An 18,770-nucleotide genomic window follows, 5' to 3' on the forward strand; every position below is an offset into this window, starting at 1 on the left:
CGACAGATATTTCTTAACTAGTCTTGCCGCGGCTACAAATTCACGCCTTATACAACAGACACGCGCAAAAACTCCAAGATGAAAAATACAAGCAATGCTCGCCTGCAGCCAGGCATCGGGGTTGGTTATGTGCGCCGTTGTTTCATCTCCATTTCCTCACAGTTTGGGTCCCAAACCGGCGTTCACTTTCAGGCCAATAGTACTTGTACTACTAGCTAGACAGCCAGAGTGGGCCGCTGGTCTCATGGAGCGCGTGCCGGCCCCGGCGTGGCGTGGGCGCGTCGCGGTGTGTCGGGAGTCGGGACTTGTCCATTGCCTTGCCTTCCTCTTTGGTAAAACTCGGCGACTGTCGGTGGAGCATTTTCTTGCAGTTCTCTAGATCAGACCCCGCGACCGCGTGAACGATCGATGAGATGAGTTCTGTAGGAGGAGCAGTGGTTTTCTCTTTTGAGACTGCCTAGAAATGGCGACCACTAAGAGCATGAAGACGAAAGAGCTTAGTTGGAGTACGTACTCCTACCTCTTTATTGCTACCTGCTGGAACCGACTACCGAGCACTGCAAGCGGTGGAGCTCACCGCTACGTTCTTGAGCTCTTTGCAGTGGCAACCAACGACGGGTGAACCACACACAGGGGTTTCTTCTGTGTTTAACCAAAGCCCACCGTAACACGTGCTCAAAACCACTACTCCCAAGGATCGGTATCCTTCAAAACAAGCAACGAGTTTACGCTGCAAGTGGTGTGGCTGTACTCCTCGGATCTGCAGTAAGCCTGGCTGCACAAAGCCAACGACCGACGACAACATCATTCACAACACTCTAGCTGCAGCAAGCGAGTGATCATCCTTACACCAACCGGAGACAGTAACACGGGAGGAAAGGAAGAAACCGACCGAGCCCTTTCTTAAGCCTCTCTTTTTTGACAGGTCCTTTGGCCTCCCGGGCACGAGATGAAGGGGCCAAATGATTTTCCCCGCCTTTACCAAAAAAGTTCCGCCCGAGCACTTGGCCACCGACCACTCACATCGCAACAAACCACACACTAACCTAACCGTTCAGGGCCCATCAACGCTTTAAACCAAAGTGGAAAGGGAAACGCCGGATCAGATTCCTGAAATCTGGAGCCACGGGCTTGAGATTTGCGCCACAAAACGACGCCCGGTTATCTGCTCTCAGCGAATTAAGAAATGCACTTGACACAATCTAGGTTCCCACCCCTTAGCACGTGACATACACCACCGAAAACATGCACACAAAAATACCCCCTCGATTATTTTTTGGCGGTGTTATAGTAGCACGTATTACTATAGATAGAGTACATCTGTTACAGATTTCGATCCTAACAGAAAACGAATGGAATCAAATAAGATATTCCCCCAACAGGCAAAAAAACAACAGCTGTACACAACCCGTCCCTGCATCTGGCGAGATCTCATCTCGTCTCAGCAAAACCTCGACACATCCGTCACCACCATGCGGGCCTATATGTCAGTGCCGAAAGGGCCACTCCAACCAGCGACATAAAATTGTCCACCTGGGCCCGCGCCGGGCCCATCCCACCCTGTGAGGCCACCAGGTACGGCGTGTCCGTCCGCCACTGCCCCTACACCGAGTCACCGACACCGACCCCGACCCCAACGACGGCGACGCCGCAACCGAGCCGGGTCATGGGCAGTGATCCGGACTCGGACGATTGACTTGTCACTCCAGCGACGTGGGCCGCGCATTGTCAAGCCACGGCGGCGAGGAGGTCGTCACGGGCGCCGCGGCGGCGGAGCAGGTCGTAGGGCGCCCAGAGCGCGTCCAGCGGGCAGGGGCGGCCCGCGTCGAGCCGCAGCCACGGCTTCCCCTTGCCGCTCCAGTGCAGCAGGCTCACCGGCCCCGGGTGCAGCTCCCGGCACTGCCCCGCCACGTTGTCCCCGCCGAGGCCGTGCTGGTTCCACCTGTGCTGCACGGCCTTCACGTCGCCGGCGAACACGAGGAGGAACGGCGGGAGTGAGCCCAGCTCGTATATCCTGGCCTCCTGCTTCTGCACGTCCATCCAGTACTCGAGCTTGGCCGTGTACCCGCCGGCCCGCCACCGGTCGAGGTCGATGACCATGACCCCGGTGTTGAAGTAGCAGGGCGCGCGCGTGCGGTTGGCGAAGACGGAGGAGTAGGCTGGGTGGCGCCAGAAGGCGTCGGTGAAGTAGAGGGTGAAGTTGGCGTTGCAGTACTCGGGCGCGGCGAGGGCGGCGTGGGGGCCGAGGTCGGTGGCCCAGAGGCGCGCGACGTCGTCGACGACGAGGAGGTCCGAGTCGAGGTAGAGGACGCGGGGGACGGAGCGGGGGAGGATGTCGGCGAGGTAGATGCGGGCGTAGTTGAGGGGCTGGTCGAGGGCGCGGCGCACGGAGGAGGAGATCTTGCCGCGGACGAGGCGGGCGTCGAAGCGGTGGACGGTGGCGGGGAGCGTGGGGAAGGCGGCGGCGAGCGCGGCGCGGAGCCTGGCGAGGCGACGCGCGGGGGACGCCGAGGAGGCGACGAAGTGGAAGGCGATGGACTCCGGGCACGCGGCGTGGCGGAGCACGGAGAGGACGCCCGCGAGGGACCCGCGCAGGTAGGTGCCGTCGAGGGTCATCGCGATGTGGATCGTGGGGGCCCCCGCGCACCCCGCGCCGTTGCGGAACGCCGGCGCCTCCCTGAACTCGGGCAGCTCCGCCGCCGCCGCAACCGCGGCGGCGGCGGCGAAGAGCAGGAGCGCGGCGAGGAGGCGCATTGCGGGGCGGGGACGGACGGGAGTGTGCGCCGCTTTATTATTCCCCTCCCATCCGAGAGAGGGGGGGAGGATAAAGAATCGGGGAGGGGGGAATGGAATTTGGATGGGCACGGCACCGTCGGCACGGGTAGGGGGGAGATGGGGGGTGATGCAGAGTTAAGAGGCGGAGACGGCGGAGGGGAGGGTACAGGCTGGAAAGAGGGCGACGTGTGAGGTTTCCGCGTGGGTTTTCCGGGGCTTCTCGTTGGGATTTTTTGAGTTTTTCCGGACGTTAGGCTCTGGTGGTTACGATCTCGACGGGGAAGGAGGGGGAGGCAGACGAGACGGCCGTAGCCAGCCCGTAGGCGTAGCAGGCTGCTTCGGTTGCGTGATCTTTGCGTGCGCTCTTTTTTCGTGGTAGCCGTTAGCCGGTTAGGCCCAAAGCCCCAGCTGATTTGGTTCAGCCCGAAGCTTAGTAAGGCTCGCACAAGACCCCTACAAGGCTTTTTTTCCCCTTTTTTAGGTTAATTGAGCACATGAGAGTTTTTTTTTCAACCGTGCTCTCACTCCTTTCCGTTAAAGCACAAGAGAGTTGTCCAATTAATTAGCAAAAACCAGGTGCAAACCTTACAACCTTGGCCACAACAAGCCAGACTCTGCACAGACCCGAACAAGCCAAACTCGACACAAAGTGCAAGCTCCAGCCCTCAATTTTGCTCATCAGCGTCATCGCCATCATCATCAAGCACCCTCGACTCACCGATTCTTGCTCCACATCTTAGCACCACCGGCATGTAAAAAAACAATGTCATATCAAACCCAGATAGCCCAAACCAACACATCCTAAACATTGCCGCCCATCGACAACTCTGACTTCATCCACCACAAAGTATCAGAGAAACATTGTACCTTTACGCCACCCATCATGTGTCATAGTTGACACTTGTCATGCCCAGCAAACTGCAGCTACGACTTCACGCCAATATGTTGTCACCACCTCGCTCCTTCCTCCCCTCCCCTCGCCTCGCCGCCACCACACAAAGATGGTGGCGGGGTTGGGTGGCATGTTAGCCATTTTGTCTCGTCAAAGTTGTATCACACGTGGGAGATTCTTTTTGCCCCAAGGGCAAGTCCAACAGTTCGGAAATTTTAAATGTCTACGCAATAGTCGGAAAGAACGACAACAAAGGCTAAGTGGGGTTGGTCGCCAGAAATAGAGAAGGCATTTTTGTGGGCTCTTCGAGTATCACCTTTGTTGGTCTTATGGACCCAGAAATCCTTGAAACAATGGCATATGCCGAGAAGCACTAGCACTAGCATATGATATAATGGCAGCAAGGCAAAAATTGCTTGTGGCTGAAGGAGTGATCAAGGCTATTCATCAAGGATTTCAGACGCCGTGTGTGGCAAATGAGACCGACTTTAGGCCTTTGTCGTGGTTTTAGTTCAAACCACGCCACTTATTTTGAAACAGAGGAAGTTTCTTGAATAAAGAGGGATACTCGACTTTAAAAAAGCTGTTCCAAGGGTAAAAAAAGGTGTTCCAAAAATTGTAGCAACTTTTCCCTTTTGTTAGGGTTTTCCTTCTCTCGTTGACTTCACTATCGTTGAGAGTTGACCCCTCACTTTCTCGCGTCTCCCTCTACGGTTCTCACTTGGACTGACACCACATAAACACACCATTTGGAACGTAGGAATCAAAAACGTGGGAATAGAAAACCTGCAAGAAATGAGATATCATGTAACCTAAATTCTTACAGGAATCCAAGACACAAGAGTCCTAGACACATGGTGAGCCATTCCATGACTTGCTATTTGGGCACCATATAAGAAAAACGCAGGAATCCTAGACACATGAGAGAAAACATGAGGTTTTTTCCTCCAAAATTCCTTTGCATTGCCCTGTTCCATAGGAACCTTGGTGAGCCATTCCTTTGTTTCAAACGGCACCGTCGGAATATTTTTCTGTAGGAATTCGATTCTCCAAAATTCCTATTATCTTCCTCTGTTTCAACTTTCAAACGGGGTATGAGAACGGAGACAAGACGGGACTGCAGCACATTACAACGCTACAACGAGTGAGAGATAGGGCTTCTGAACCACTTGGAACAAAGAGATATTCAGGGCGTTAGTAAAAAAGCCAATGCCAATATCTAGGCCCTGGACAGTGCCCCCACCTAGTCCAGATCAGCAACCGATTTGCGGTTTATCTTGACTCAGGGCCATTTGGACCTCGAGTGAACAATAATACAGTAGCAAGTTTAGTGATGGGTTTGCTCAATTTGCAACAAAGTGGAACATTAAAGGATTATTCTCTTTATTAGATTGGATCTCACGAGTACTGTGTGAATAAACAACACTCACCTCGATTCATATACCACCTGCAATGGGTAGGGCTTTGGTAATTGACCACATATGAGCCTAAGGGCTCGGTTTCAATACACAAACGTGTCTTCCTCAAAATCAAGATTAAATACTCCATACATACAAAGTACAGTACTGGACAAAATCCATATTCACCAAAATTTTATCCTAACACCAGAAAACTGAGCAAGGCCAGCAAGCATGCACAAATTAAAGGTGTATGCTACCAAAATCATGAAGGCAGCGAGGGGAGAGGCCGAAAGCGTGTCAACTGAGAGATTTACTAGACCAGTTAGGATATTTGCCTGCAAGAGAATGTAAATATCAGTTTCTTTACACTGGCCGCTTAAAGAGGTACATATATCTGCTAAATTTTGACGATTCGGTCCTATTAGTGGTACATTCCCATTTTGGAATCAGCAATAAGAATAACGAGACATGATCTTACCACAAGGAATGCCCCAAGCATATTTTGATTGAATGCTTCCTCAAGAACCAAATTCTTGTCGTGTGAAATGGACCCCGCTAGTGTGAGAATAGATATAACCTGTCATTATAATAGTAGCCATCATGAATAGTGAAGCCTGAATATATTTTTAGCAATTTCGTAACTGGTAGCAATACAATTGTAAGTATTAGCAGGCTCAATTGTTGTTAGACCCTTCAGGCAACACCACAACAGGTATATTTAGTTGCAGCTGGAGCCAAAAGGCTTGGTGGCTACCTCTAGCTTTAGGTCATTTGCTGATTTTCATTTAGTGTTTGTTCCTTTTAATTACACAGATGGTTGTGCCCCGCACAATGCATTGGCTTAGTAAAACTCTTCTTCCAAATATATTCACATGGTAGTTCTGCATGATCTTAAAAAAAGAATGTAACTAAGTGGCATGCATTTGAAGATGAGAAGTGTGTGCATCTTGCCAGTTTTTCAGGCTCTAATATCAGATTCAGCATCGCTAAAATATTAAAACCAGTTGGTGAACTATATAAGTACAAAGGATAAAGCTAAACTTTCAAACCTCATTTTTCAGCTAGTGCACATTATTTTCAGCTATGTTGCTTTGGTGCATATTATTTTCAGTTGAAATTTGAATGTTATCCTCATTTAAGATAAACTATGCAAACTAACACTATCCTTGCCCTTTTAGGGCCCACAATTGGATAACTGAAGGTACTATCATTTAAAGCACTCCCTCCATCCCATAATATAAGATCTTATTACATCCAATTTATGAGCAAATTGAATGTAATAAGATCTTATATTATGGGACAGAGGGAGTACATATTATTCTTTTCTTCTGGATGTCTTAATCTGACAATGAATGCATGCTATAATAAGTTTATAAAAGCGAGGAAGGAAATAACAATACCTGAAAATTCTGGCCAAACACAAGCATAACATAGGCGAAGTTGCACTGCAAAATGAAATGCTTGAATCATTTTACTGGAGAAAAGATAAGTTGCTGGAGTTACTTTGACCCAATTTCGAGTGTAAAACTAGTTTGTAGTAACTGTAGCATTTCCTTTCACTAAAAAAACTTTAATTTGGGAAGGTAGTTTGCCCGCGTATCCGTTCATGTTGGAAGAATCGCATTGCATGAGTGGAAGGTTTACATTTCAGCAATGCAACAAATGTTCTTACTTCAGATTTACTTAGACCAAACCTAAATACTATGGAAATATATGTCATACTCTTACACTTAATCATCATGTTCAAACATAACATGTCCATTGAGATAATAAGAGCACAGTACTGTTTTCCACATACCATAAGTTGCTGCTACGTTGCATAGGTATCACAAAAATTCTTCAAATATGAGTTTGCATTTTTACCAAAGAACTAGCTATGGACAGGGGTGCGTGGAAGCTTACTATCCATGTGCCAGAGCCATGAGTTGGTCGCGAGATCTTATGGGTTTCACCTCTAGCCTACCCCAACTTGTTTGGGACTAAAGGCTTTGTTGTTGTATGAGATTGCATTTTTAGTACCAGTGTAAATAAAACCAAGCATGTAGTTAGTTAGTACCCTACCATTCGTCGAGAAACTCTTTCAACATAGCTGTCAAGAATGATCGCCAAAATCCTATGAACATGCCATCAGAGAAAATGTTAACCAAGGAATATTAGAACTCTTATTCATAGGTGTTCATGTTATCATTGTTTCCTACCAAAATGATGTTGCGAGAACCCATACTTTTACCACTTGACTGCTCCTAATCTTTCCTTTTGAACTAAGGTCATGAAACAAAAAGTAACCCAGAGATACACCAATCAGGTACATACCCCAGTATCCTGTGGAAGGAGTTCATTAGATCGCATAATGTGATGCATGGAAATCTATGATACTGAATATTCAGATATAAAAGTGACCTAATAAGTAACAGAACAGATAATCGCCATATTAAAGTTCAGCAAAACAAAAAAGAATGATAGAAAGAGAGCGAACTGCATGGAAATCTATGATACTGGATATTCAGATATAAAAGTGACCTAATAAGTAACAGAACAGATAATCGCCATATTAAAGTTCAGCAAAACAAAAAAGAATGATAGAAAGAGAGCAAACTATTCCTGGGGTGGAGTTGTGGGTACATGACTCCACCCAGCAGGGTTCAAATTTTAGTGCTCACATTTACACACACATGTGCTCAGTTTAGTGATACTTGTGGATTTATCCCGCTTTTTTTAGTGTGAATAGGACATATGCACGCGTGGGTGAATAAGTATTACACATGTTTGTTCACTAAGCTTTCTGTACAAATCTGGACCAGCAATGTTATTTTGTCAAACAAACAAAAACCAAGCTTGGAAGGCTCTACGCCTCTATGTTCCTCGGCATCTTATGCAAAGAAATGACAAACAAATCATGTGCACGTAGATATTTTTACCAAATATGCTATACACGCCTTCCTTATTCTGGCCAATGATATCAGCACTTCTCTCATCAGATGTGAGATACTCATTCAACCCAAAATTTAGCCATACCTGGTATCCTGTAAAAATAAATAAGAGCAATTTATCTACTGAAAAGGAGAATTGTAGCACCTCTAAGCCCTTCTAACCAAACTTAAAACTAGAACTGTTAGTACCTGCAAGAACAAGCATACCAACTATCCCGCAATATTTAGGATGAATCCTGATAATGGATGTAAGGATAGAAACTGCTGCAAGGGTGAAAAAGAAGTTCCAATGGACACCATATTCTCCTACATGCACCTACAAGGTAACAAAAGGAACATAGCTCTTCAGAAAAGACAGCATTCTAATACAGAAAAAATTGAGTAAATAACCTTTGATTATGCATTGTAAACTTAAATCTAATCAGCTCCACTTTCACTACTACTACCTCCGTGCCCAAATATAAGACGTTTTGGTAGGCTAAACTAGCCTACCAAAACGTCTTATATTTTGGGATGGAGATAGTATAAAGGACTGCACATGCTATAGTAACTATTATACGTATTTAATTCTGCTTAATACAGGTTTCAGTATCTAGAAATGAAGGAAGTGAGAATACGAAAATAGCCGGAACCGGCTCCTCTACCGTGCCCGCTGGGCACGGTAGGGTGCCGTGCCTTCTTACCCCGCAGCTTATGCATTGATATGGGCCAGAAAGGATAGACTCCTTGGTGAAAGTCTATCTAACCAGCCCAACTATTCACCGGATGCATCACGTTTAACTAAAAAAAACATGATGCATCACGTGCCTGCACATGTTACCTAATTAACTATTTCCCAAACCCAAAAAGAAACTATTTCCTTCATAAAAAGAGTAACTTACTATTTCTACTTTTATTTTTTAGAGAAAACTTCCGATCTATTCATATTTAATCATGGCAGTACAATGAACACCATAAATAATAAAAAATACATCCAAATGCGTAGACCACCTAGTGACGACTACAAGCACTGAAGCGAGCTGAAGGCGCGCCGCTGTCATCACCCCTCCCTCGCCGGAGCCGGGCAAAACTTGTTGTAGTAGACAGCCGAGAAGTCGTCGTGCTAAGACCCCACAGGACCAGTGCGGCAGAACAACAACCGCCGCCGATGAAGAGTAGCGTAGATTGGAAGGATCCAACCTGAAGACACATCAACGTAGATGAACTACAACCGGATCCGAGCAAATCCACCAAAGATAGATCCGCTGGAGACACATCTCCATATACTCACCAACGATGCTAGACACACGTCCTAACAAAACTCGAAGAAACATCTGAAACCAGAGCCCTCCCACCGGCAAGGGCCGGGATCCACCGCGCCGCCATGGCCCTAAGGCCACCGAAGACGAGACGGACTGGCGCCGGCGCCGGCAGGAGGCAGAGGAACCCTAATCTTTTCTTAGGCGAGGAGGCGGGCGTCCGATTGCGATTTGGCAAATACTATTATTGTCTCAAAAAACTAATTACCTATTATTAATATACATGAGCAACATTCTGAAATGAAAATGAACTCATATTTGAAAAATGGTTTTGCTTAATCTCAACCATATTTTACGCAGAGCATTTTTTGTTAAAATATATTTGTATTTTGCTTCGAGCGGGCAACAGTACCATTTCCTACATTTACATATTTTGAAAATTTAGCAAATATATTAATGTATTAGAAACTATAAATCCAGAAAAAGACAAAAAGTTGAGAAACAACATGCAGACAACAGTCGACTTATATACTTAACCAAATTTAAATCGACCGAAATTTAGACACATAAAAAACGCCATGAGAACATGCAGCCATGGACTAATGCTGTTAATTCTTTTTATAGAAGACTAATGTTGTTAATCAGTATTTTTTTTTTGAGAATCATGTTGTTAATCAGTAATGCATCAAGCATCAGGTTTTTTTTATCGAGGCATCAGGTGAGCCGCTGGGCTGTTGATATGGGCTTTTAGTAGTTTCCTGGGCTAGACCACTGCTTCGCTGGGGTCGTAAGAAGGCACAGCACCCTGCCGTGCCCAGCGGGCACGGTAGAGGAGTCGGTTCCAAAATGGACAGGGACAGGAAAACACAACAAAAAAGTTAGCAAGTCTGCAGAAATGGCATTATATGATAAATTCTGACGGATGCGTAATTTAAGTAATTGGCACAAAGAAGAAAAGTACCTGATAATCAACACCTGATGTAGAGATAAGACGAGCAAAGCCAAGAAATACTAGAGGACTTATGGACTTCAGTGCTGCCTTCCATCTCCTAAAAAACAGAAGGTGCACTATGAGATAGAATGCTTATGCTGTTGAATAGTGCCTATTGGCAGATCTAACGGTCAGAAACTACAGTTATCTTCCCAAAAGAAAATCAAAATTGAAACAATGATTTTGCCAAAGTAACTGTGCATTTTTGTGATGATACTGGACAGACACGGGATCATTTGTCAGTATGTTCATACAGTAATTTTTCATCTATATGAGAAATAATATTAAGTCAGAAAGCTACTTGGAGAACAACCTAACAAGAAGCGATTAACACAGAAATACCATCCACATGCAAATAGAAAAGATGCAAAAAGTTGCAGGACAGATCTTATTTGAAAGAAGAGATGGACCACTCACTTTATCTTGAATGCTACTAATGATTATAATTTTCTTCATTTATCAGTGAACTGACAAAGCTAAGATTTGCATGCAGAATTGTAATACTTTGTATCTTAATTTAAAAAGGACAAAAAAAAACTCAGCACACCATAACGTAAGTGGTGAAGTTGAAACTTCTAGGTTCCTACAGGCTCCTATGTCCAGTACAAACAGTCAACATAAATAAACATTAGTTCTTTAGAGTATCTACAAAAAACGACTTATGTAGTGAGAACATTTTGACATAAAGCCCGACGGACGACAGTATCTAACACTATGACTATTGACTAATAATTATTATCATAGAAAAAGTAGGATTAACTTTGCAGAACAGGAATCTAGTTTTTCACACTGAGTTTGCCTTTTAGTTTCAGTATTCACGTGAGTTACTTCCGATTTAACTAGATGAGAATCCTTAGCATCATGTTGGATCCAAATATATACTCCCTCCGTCCCAAAATAAGTGTCTCAACTTTAGTACAACTTTGCAAACTTGAGACACTTATTTTGGGACGGAGGGAGTATATTCATTAAGCCCTAAAAGATTTTCTTTAAGACAAATGAGATCATTTAAGCACTTACATTGAGGTTATGTTTCGTGCTTGTCTAGACACCAGTGCATTAGCCACTACAAAAGACCCTACTCCGAGATCCATCTGTTATGTTGGAAGACAGGTCAGATTTCTGATCTTTCAGAAATAATGGCAAACATGATCCAAATTACACGAAGGGTAGCACGGGTCGAGAACCTGACATTAACAACTATAATAAATAATAGATTGATGACGAAAAATGGAAGCAAGGCATATTTGTAAGCAAGAAACTTGTCTCAATTCCAGAAGAACAAAAAATAAGCAATGATGAACAGTAGTTGATGACCTAATCATACAGGGGAAAGACATAAAAACTGGACAACCAACAAAGATGACAACAGCTGACTATTAAGTGCGGTGGACATCAGTAAATTGCATTCGACCGGCAGGCCAGCAACCTAGACCAGGGTAGTGATACTGCCGCAGGAGATTGTCGTGTGTTTAGCAAGGGCTTGCAGCAACAGGTAAAGAAGGTTTGAATTTTCCAGTAAAGTTAAGGATTGTGGGCTTCATGAAGTATGGTTTAGACATGATGAAGCACCAGATTTCGGGAGTTACAAGGTTGCAAGTCAATCTACGACGGCTGTTGTCAATTGGTATTGAGTTACATAATATAATCCAGCTCCACATCAGATAGAGTCAGGTTCACAGTGCTGAACATATACAAGCATGGCAATGACACCGGAGCAAGAAGCAGTTGTAGAGGTGTTGCAAGAAGCCGACACAGTCAAGCACAGCGGAGGAGGCAAGCACAAGAGGAGGAACGGCAGTGCATACAGGGGTAACAGCATCAAAGGTGCAACTAGAAGCAGCGGTAGCAGAGCAGATAGATGCGATGATGCTAGGAGACGCAGAAGGCATACAAATGGCGGCAGAGTACTCTGTAGTGACGTTGTTGAGCCCAGCTGGAAGAATCCAGGCCATGCATGTGTGGAGATTGACTCAAACAATCCGGTTCTATGTGTGTGCACAGAAACACGAAACAAGAGTTTGGTGTGTGCAATATTTGCAAGCTACAGTTCTGATCGTAAAACAGACTCCGAAAATATGCTGCAGGCATGAAGTCAGCGGCGGCAGCGGTGGCACTGCTGAGCGCAGTCGGTGGAGTTTCGTAGCGCAGGTTTGAAATGCGTGAGATTGCATTGTGTTGATCCAATGTATGAGATTATGAGCATAGACCAGCCAAACAAAGATATACGTGAGCAGCGATTTGCATGGAACCCAGCAGATCAATTAGGGCATGAAGAGTCCGGGCCAGGAGATGAATAAGGAATGTTTAAACTGCAACAAAACCATGAGGATCACAGGGCCAGCTTTGTATTGATTACTAGCTCAACAGTTTCTTGGACTGGCACACCTCTGTGCCATGAGTTTACTTCCATGTGCACAGCAGGATGGGCAGCGATACAGTGCTCTGAAGGAGAAGCAGTGGCTGTGAAGCAGCAGGAGGCATTACCGGTAACACAACCCACACCAGCCCCTAATGTGCAGATACGTCTCTACTTGATGCACCAGAGGAGTCCACGACTGACAAATGGATTTAATTTAACCAATCTAATGAAGCCGTTAATCCTTTGCAATCCAAATAATATGCACAATTTGTAGCTGTTGCCATTTTTTGCCCAACTAGTTCATGATTTTGTGCAATTCTTAATGATGATGATTATAAAACTAGGCCATCATGGGGTCTACACAGTACACACCATGTAAACAACCTTTGGCTATTTGATTAGCCTTCATGACGAAAATAAGGTAGAAGAACTTGTAAAAACAAAAGATAAACTAAAGAAAATGCCTGGATGAATTAACTTACAATGCCACTACCATATGTTTCAGCCTTTGCATACCGTCTAGGAAAGATTTTGAAATCGACTGCCAATATGGACACGCATGTCACTAAAACCTACAAAGAGCACAATCACCATTAATACTGCAATAGTACTGCTCCATCTCTAGTGCTGGTGAAGGAGCAATAATGTGTTACTTATATAATCAATAAACTTGTGCATACCACTGACACTCGGTAAGAAGATATGTCTGCCCTAAGAGAAGGCAGATGTTGTTGAGCCTTGAGATGAGACTGAGACCTGAAACTGCAGTGTCATATAACTCCAGATCACCATGGGTGGTGTTTCACGAAAAGAAATCAGAAGGGAATTAGAGCAGCAAAAACAAGGTAACAAAAATTGGAGTAATAACTAAATACCAAATACCTTTTAAACAAGATGTAGATAGATATCACAGCTACAAGAGAAATTGCACAAATATAAGTCCATTCAGCTAAGATCTGCAACAAACCAAAGGAATAACCACAGATTCACTTATGAGTTAAAAAATGTTAAAGCTCATCCAAAGATTGGTAGATGACAACTGAATAGTTCAGTACTTCAGTATAAGCTTGTGCTTTGCACGTTCCCTGATTTATGGCGTTTAACAATTTCATCATGTAAGCATATTAAAATGCAATGAAGAGGGTACTTGCCGTGAAAATCAGAAGTATAGGCAATACAACAGTGAGAAAATCTATAACCAACGCTGAAAAGTAATACACTCCATCTTTATGACCAGCAAGAGCATCATCATTTTTCTTCACTGAATCCCTCCTAATATTATCTATAATAAGATAAAAACAAGGAAGTAGAATCTCTGTCAGATCTACTCCATGAATGAAAATAAAGAAGTTTCTATTATTGATAACAATGACTAAATCAGGGTAAAAAAAACATGGAAAAACTGAGAAGGATGCCATGACATAGCTAGCATCAGATTGGACAGCATAGTTTAAAGTAGAGGACATGCTAGCTGCCCACGGTTCAAGTAAAATTTAACAATATAGATGCTGGGACATGAAAAAGATTGGGCTGGATAGTTGAATATCAGAAAATACCTTGTTTAAAAATATCAGAAAATACACATTTATGATCAGAACGCTAAATGTGCAAAATTGCAGCATACTGGCAACTGAATTCCACTTTCATAACACCTATCTCACTTGAACATTTGTTGCAAAACAAGATTCTACACTTACACGAAAAGGTATAAATGGTTATGAAAATTTACAGTATCTGTAACCAACTGACCTCTGCTGCTCCATTTCCTTAAAACCACCACTGCCTGCAAACCAAAGAAACAAATCAGACGACAACCCTGACGTGCATATATAGATACAGAAATATTGGAAATCTAAGGGAGAGAGACTGATCAGTCACCGGCACAATAGTGGAGAGCGCCGCGATCTCCAGAAGGGACGACCCCGTCAGGTTGCTCACAAATCTGCATCATGAAGGAGGAGAATACCTAGAAGTTAGCAGAGCAGTACGGGCGAGAATAAAGTGGTGGCGAACGCAGGTAGGATTTGACTTTGCACTCACTGCTCCTTAAGAAGCTTGTTGGGGTTCAGGGGCTTGTCGAGGAGGCCCTCCATTCTTGGACTGCGAGAGGTGGTTCGGTTGGCGGCCGCTGGTGGTGGCAGCGGCAAGTGAGCCGAAGGAGGACGGTTGGAAGCCAAGACTCTGTGGGTGCAGCGGCTGGCAGGCAGTGGCGGATCTAGAATTTTGAAACAGGATGGTCCACCCTAAAAAAAATACAATAAATATGACATGCCAATAGCACAATAGGAAATTGTCAATATGATCTTACAAACATATGAAAAATTCTCAAATAAGTCTTTGATTTTGCATAAAAAAAGCCTACATGCCTTGAAAAGTTCAAAGGAGACTATGTGCATGTGTTCATTATTTCACATTTGATACATATATGTAATCAGGTGGTCCTAGTTGACATTCTGTTCTTCAATATGATAATGACATTTATTGATTCAAAAAATGAGAACAATGTATCAATTGCTTGATCCAGACAGAGACAATTCAGTAGTAAGTAGTAACATTTCTGAAAATTACAGCTCAAGATGCCACATGGATTCAGAAAAATGGATCCATACTGAAACAATTCAGTAGTAAGTAGTAACATTCCTGGACAGGACTCATCACTAGTAATACATTACAATTTACAGAGGAGCACAACAAGCCTTAATTCGTAACGAGAAGTACTGGCAGGTGGCAGCACGACGAGCAATGAGTATAATCAGTAAACAAAAATTGCGGAAGAGGCAGAAATCTCATCAAACGTACCTCAAATCGGCTGGGCGGCTGGCTACGTGCCTTCTGCAGCTGCACAACGCCGGGCGCCGGGCGCCGGACGTCGACTGCCGAGTGCGGTCTGGGCGGCTGCGGGCTGCCGGCTGGTCGCGGTAGCGCAGGGCAGGGGCGGGGCGGGGCGGGTAGAGTCGACGGCGAGGCACGGGACCAGGTGGCGAGATCGGCGGGAGCGCAGAGCAGTCGCGAGGGGAATCGGGGACGCAGCGGCTGTCCGGGAGAATATCAGGTGCTCCGGTAGCCAATGCATCTCGGCCGTTGGATCATCAATCGAATGGACAACATTTGGTTAATGCGAATTTTGTAGAAAACCCCAAAACATTTTTGAAATGACACTTGAATCCACATCCCGTGAATGTTGCCTGTTGGATCACGATCCAATGGCCGAGATGCTACCGGAGCACCTAAGATCCGGTGCTACCGGAGCACCTGAAATTTTGAATGCTGTTTGGAGGCGCTTGACAAGACCCGGTTAGGAGGAAAGGCCATGAGCAAGAATTCCAGTGTCTCTACGTTCAGCTTTATCCACAAAGCACTGGCTTAGGTAACGGAAACGATAACTCCCGAACGACCAGTATTCTATTGTCTTGTCCGAACGCAAATTTTAAGTTACACCCATGGCAAATTTATATCTTTTTTTCATGGCCAATCATTTTAAACCATTGCAAAGTTATTTTCTGGTACCATGGCATTTTTATTGTCTGAAACATGGCATTTTTACCGTTGTTAACCATGCCAAAACAGATTTGGTAATGTCTTTTTGTTAATGAACATTGTTTTTTTCTGTCCTTTTTTATGGTCACTTGAAAGTGGATCAGCAACCATGGCATTTTTACACAAAACTTTTTTTAAAGGCAAGGAGTTCCTTTTCCTTCTTCATTTTTATTTTTTTTCTTTTCTTGATTTGTTTGGGCTTTTTTCACGCCTGATAAGAATCCTAGCAAAATGGGCTGTTAGGCCCTTTTTTAGATCGTGCTAATGGGGGTCGTTCGGACTGGAAAGATTTTCGCAACGAACGTCCTCGTTCGGTAAAACATGCATCCCGGAGCGAACGAGTCGTTCGGTCTAGGGCTCCTCCAGACCGAATGGTCGGGAGATATCGGGGTCCTTAGGTAATCGTCAAAATATGTTGGCGTCACATGGCCTTTGCGTGCGGTTCACTATTTTGAAAAGAACAAAAATACAACAAAAGATCACACGTGAGGCATTGGAGAATCTTAAGTGACCATAGTCCTTTACAGGCACAACATTTTGAATATTGAAACGTATAAGAAATAAACATTGGTAAGTTGACCGCACAAGGTCGTGGATCGGGTAGGAGGACAAGGTTTGTTTCATTTTTTAATTACAATTTGATCACTCTCTTGTTCTATGATACAAAATTGAAATAACTTGGTTGAAAGAAAAGGAAAACAAAAGCATTATATTGAGTTGGAGTCGCATTTCTGCATTTGTTATTTGTGCCCTTTATAAGTGTTGGTCTCGCATGAAAGTAGTATTGTGGTTATCTATTTATGTTAGGTCCCACATGTGAGTAGAAATACATTTGTTTATCTATGTTCTTGGAAGGTTGCTAGGTAGAGATGCATTTGTTTATTGGTGAAGGTTGTTGGCCCCGCATGTGAACTCATTACCAACTGCAACCTTTATAAGTAGGAAAGATATATGGTGGATCTAGCCCTCCTTCCCCGCCGATCACCCAGCATGGCAGCCCCGACGGGAGACATGCAAGCTCGGGCTGTCAGAAGTGAGAGAACCTAGGTAGCTCCTTTGGAGGGACACTACAAAATGATGTTTTGATGCTGCGATATCTAGACACAATGAGGGGCGGCCTATTGTTGTCGTTTGTCGTGATGAACATGGCCTTTATCAAGGCGCCTCAATTGTTGTCTTCAAGGATATGGTGCAGGCCGAGACGCTGGAGGCATTGGCATTCAGTGAAGCTTTCGCTATAGCGTCAGATCTCTATATTAGCAAGGTAAATGTGGCTAGTAATTCTGAAGCCCCAATTCAAGGATATGGTGCAGGCCGAGACGCTGGAGTCATTGGCATTCAGTGAAGCTTTCGCTCTAGCATCGAATCTCTATATTAGCAAGGTAAATGTGCCTTTATCAAGGCGCCTCAACTGTTATCTTCAAGGATATGGTGCAGGCCGAGGCGCTAGAGGCATTGACTGCTTATCCAATATCAACCACTTGAAGGACTAGCCCAAGCGACCCCGAGATCGCGAACAGCCTAATCGATGACATTGCCGCCCAAGCGACCAAATCCAACACCACACACAGGAGACTTCTGGAGCCACGGCTCCGACTTTCACACCGCCGCTGAGGCTGTGCACTCGTCTAGTGGGCGAGGAAGCTAACAAAGCCGCATGAGCCACCATCAACTAATGAGAGACCGGACCTCCAAAGTGTCGCCCCAAGGGGGAAGCGATGGGGCCCGTCGTCCACATCGACCAGGACCAAAGCTTGGGGGTTCATCCGAATAGCCTGAGGCCGAGATGACAAGCGAGGTGAAGAGGCTCCATGACAACACCTCCAAAATCCTGAGGTTGCGCCCCCAACCGAGCCGACGAACACCTAAGTGACAAGAGATGACACCCTACCACCCAACATGGTTTTCGGAGCCTCCGCTGAGACATCCACATCGATCCCAAGAGGCACGTACTACCCTAGTCGATAGCTCTGTCGCCCCAACAAACCGAAGCCAGCACCCTTGCGTAGAGGCAAATTCAAAAGCATCAAAGCACCAAATTCCACACAAAATGTGCTGATATATATATATATATATAACGGTAAAAAAAACCATGAGGTGAATAGTCCGACTCTCATTACATAGGGAATCACTCAAGCTCAATTTTTTCTTAATGGATTGTCAGTATAGTACTCTAGTCCGCCGTAAACAAGCTCAAATGTTTCATTTGGAATAAAATCCGGGTTACTAACAGCTTTGTCGTTGATTGAAGATGTTGAAAGAAACTCTTGTCTCAGGGAACTCCCACTCATCAAATTGCAAGTTGTCTACAAATTTTTAGAACAACTATATGTGGGAGGAGTCAACTGCTTTAATAGCAACCAAGAATGTGTCAGGTCCTCCTCGGGAAATCATGGATATGCTCACTGACTTCGCATAGTACTAGAGTGGATCAAAGAGCTCAAGATGTCGGCTTGTAGAAGAGGAGCCATGAGCGCTCTTGCTCTGGCAAAAGCATATCACCCGGAGATGGATCCGGCTCTTCTTGCGAGCGGGTTCCCAGAGTTGAATGTACATAACACTCCTTTCACGAAGGCCGACTTTCAACATTTGTGTCAAGGAGACCCGGCCTCCTGGTACCATCATTGCTATGGCTTGAACTTAAC

The 18,770-nt window shown here is 44.9% G+C and overlaps 2 protein-coding genes across 3 annotated transcripts; both read right to left on the minus strand.

Annotated features, from left to right (window-relative positions):
- Nucleotides 1-1,246: 1,246 nt before the first annotated feature.
- Nucleotides 1,247-2,894, minus strand: LOC123053915 (probable galacturonosyltransferase-like 3). Its single transcript, XM_044477535.1, has one exon. It carries the CDS (start codon nt 2,752-2,754, stop codon nt 1,729-1,731), a length of 1,026 nt encoding a protein of 341 aa, XP_044333470.1. The 5' UTR covers nt 2,755-2,894; the 3' UTR covers nt 1,247-1,728.
- A 2,132-nt stretch (nt 2,895-5,026) lies between these two features.
- LOC123053914 (uncharacterized protein At4g17910) lies at nt 5,027-14,845 on the minus strand. 2 transcript variants are annotated; one of them, XM_044477533.1, is made up of 16 exons: nt 14,629-14,845; nt 14,467-14,530; nt 14,338-14,371; nt 13,740-13,870; nt 13,471-13,544; nt 13,269-13,344; nt 13,071-13,160; nt 11,247-11,320; nt 10,197-10,284; nt 8,187-8,313; nt 7,986-8,090; nt 7,266-7,389; nt 7,129-7,180; nt 6,468-6,512; nt 5,546-5,644; nt 5,027-5,402 (listed from the first exon to the last, which is right to left on the minus strand). In XM_044477533.1, exons 1-16 carry the CDS (start codon nt 14,679-14,681, stop codon nt 5,250-5,252), a joined length of 1,389 nt encoding a protein of 462 aa, XP_044333468.1. In that variant the 5' UTR covers nt 14,682-14,845; the 3' UTR covers nt 5,027-5,249. The 2 variants fall into 2 exon arrangements, with proteins under 2 accessions (XP_044333468.1, XP_044333467.1); XM_044477532.1 differs by having other exon boundaries at nt 13,269-13,350.
- Between the last annotated feature and the right edge of the window lie 3,925 nt (nt 14,846-18,770).

This window comes from Triticum aestivum, chromosome 2D, assembly GCF_018294505.1.
Source record: "Triticum aestivum cultivar Chinese Spring chromosome 2D, IWGSC CS RefSeq v2.1, whole genome shotgun sequence".
Taxonomy (NCBI): Eukaryota; Viridiplantae; Streptophyta; class Magnoliopsida; order Poales; family Poaceae; genus Triticum; species Triticum aestivum.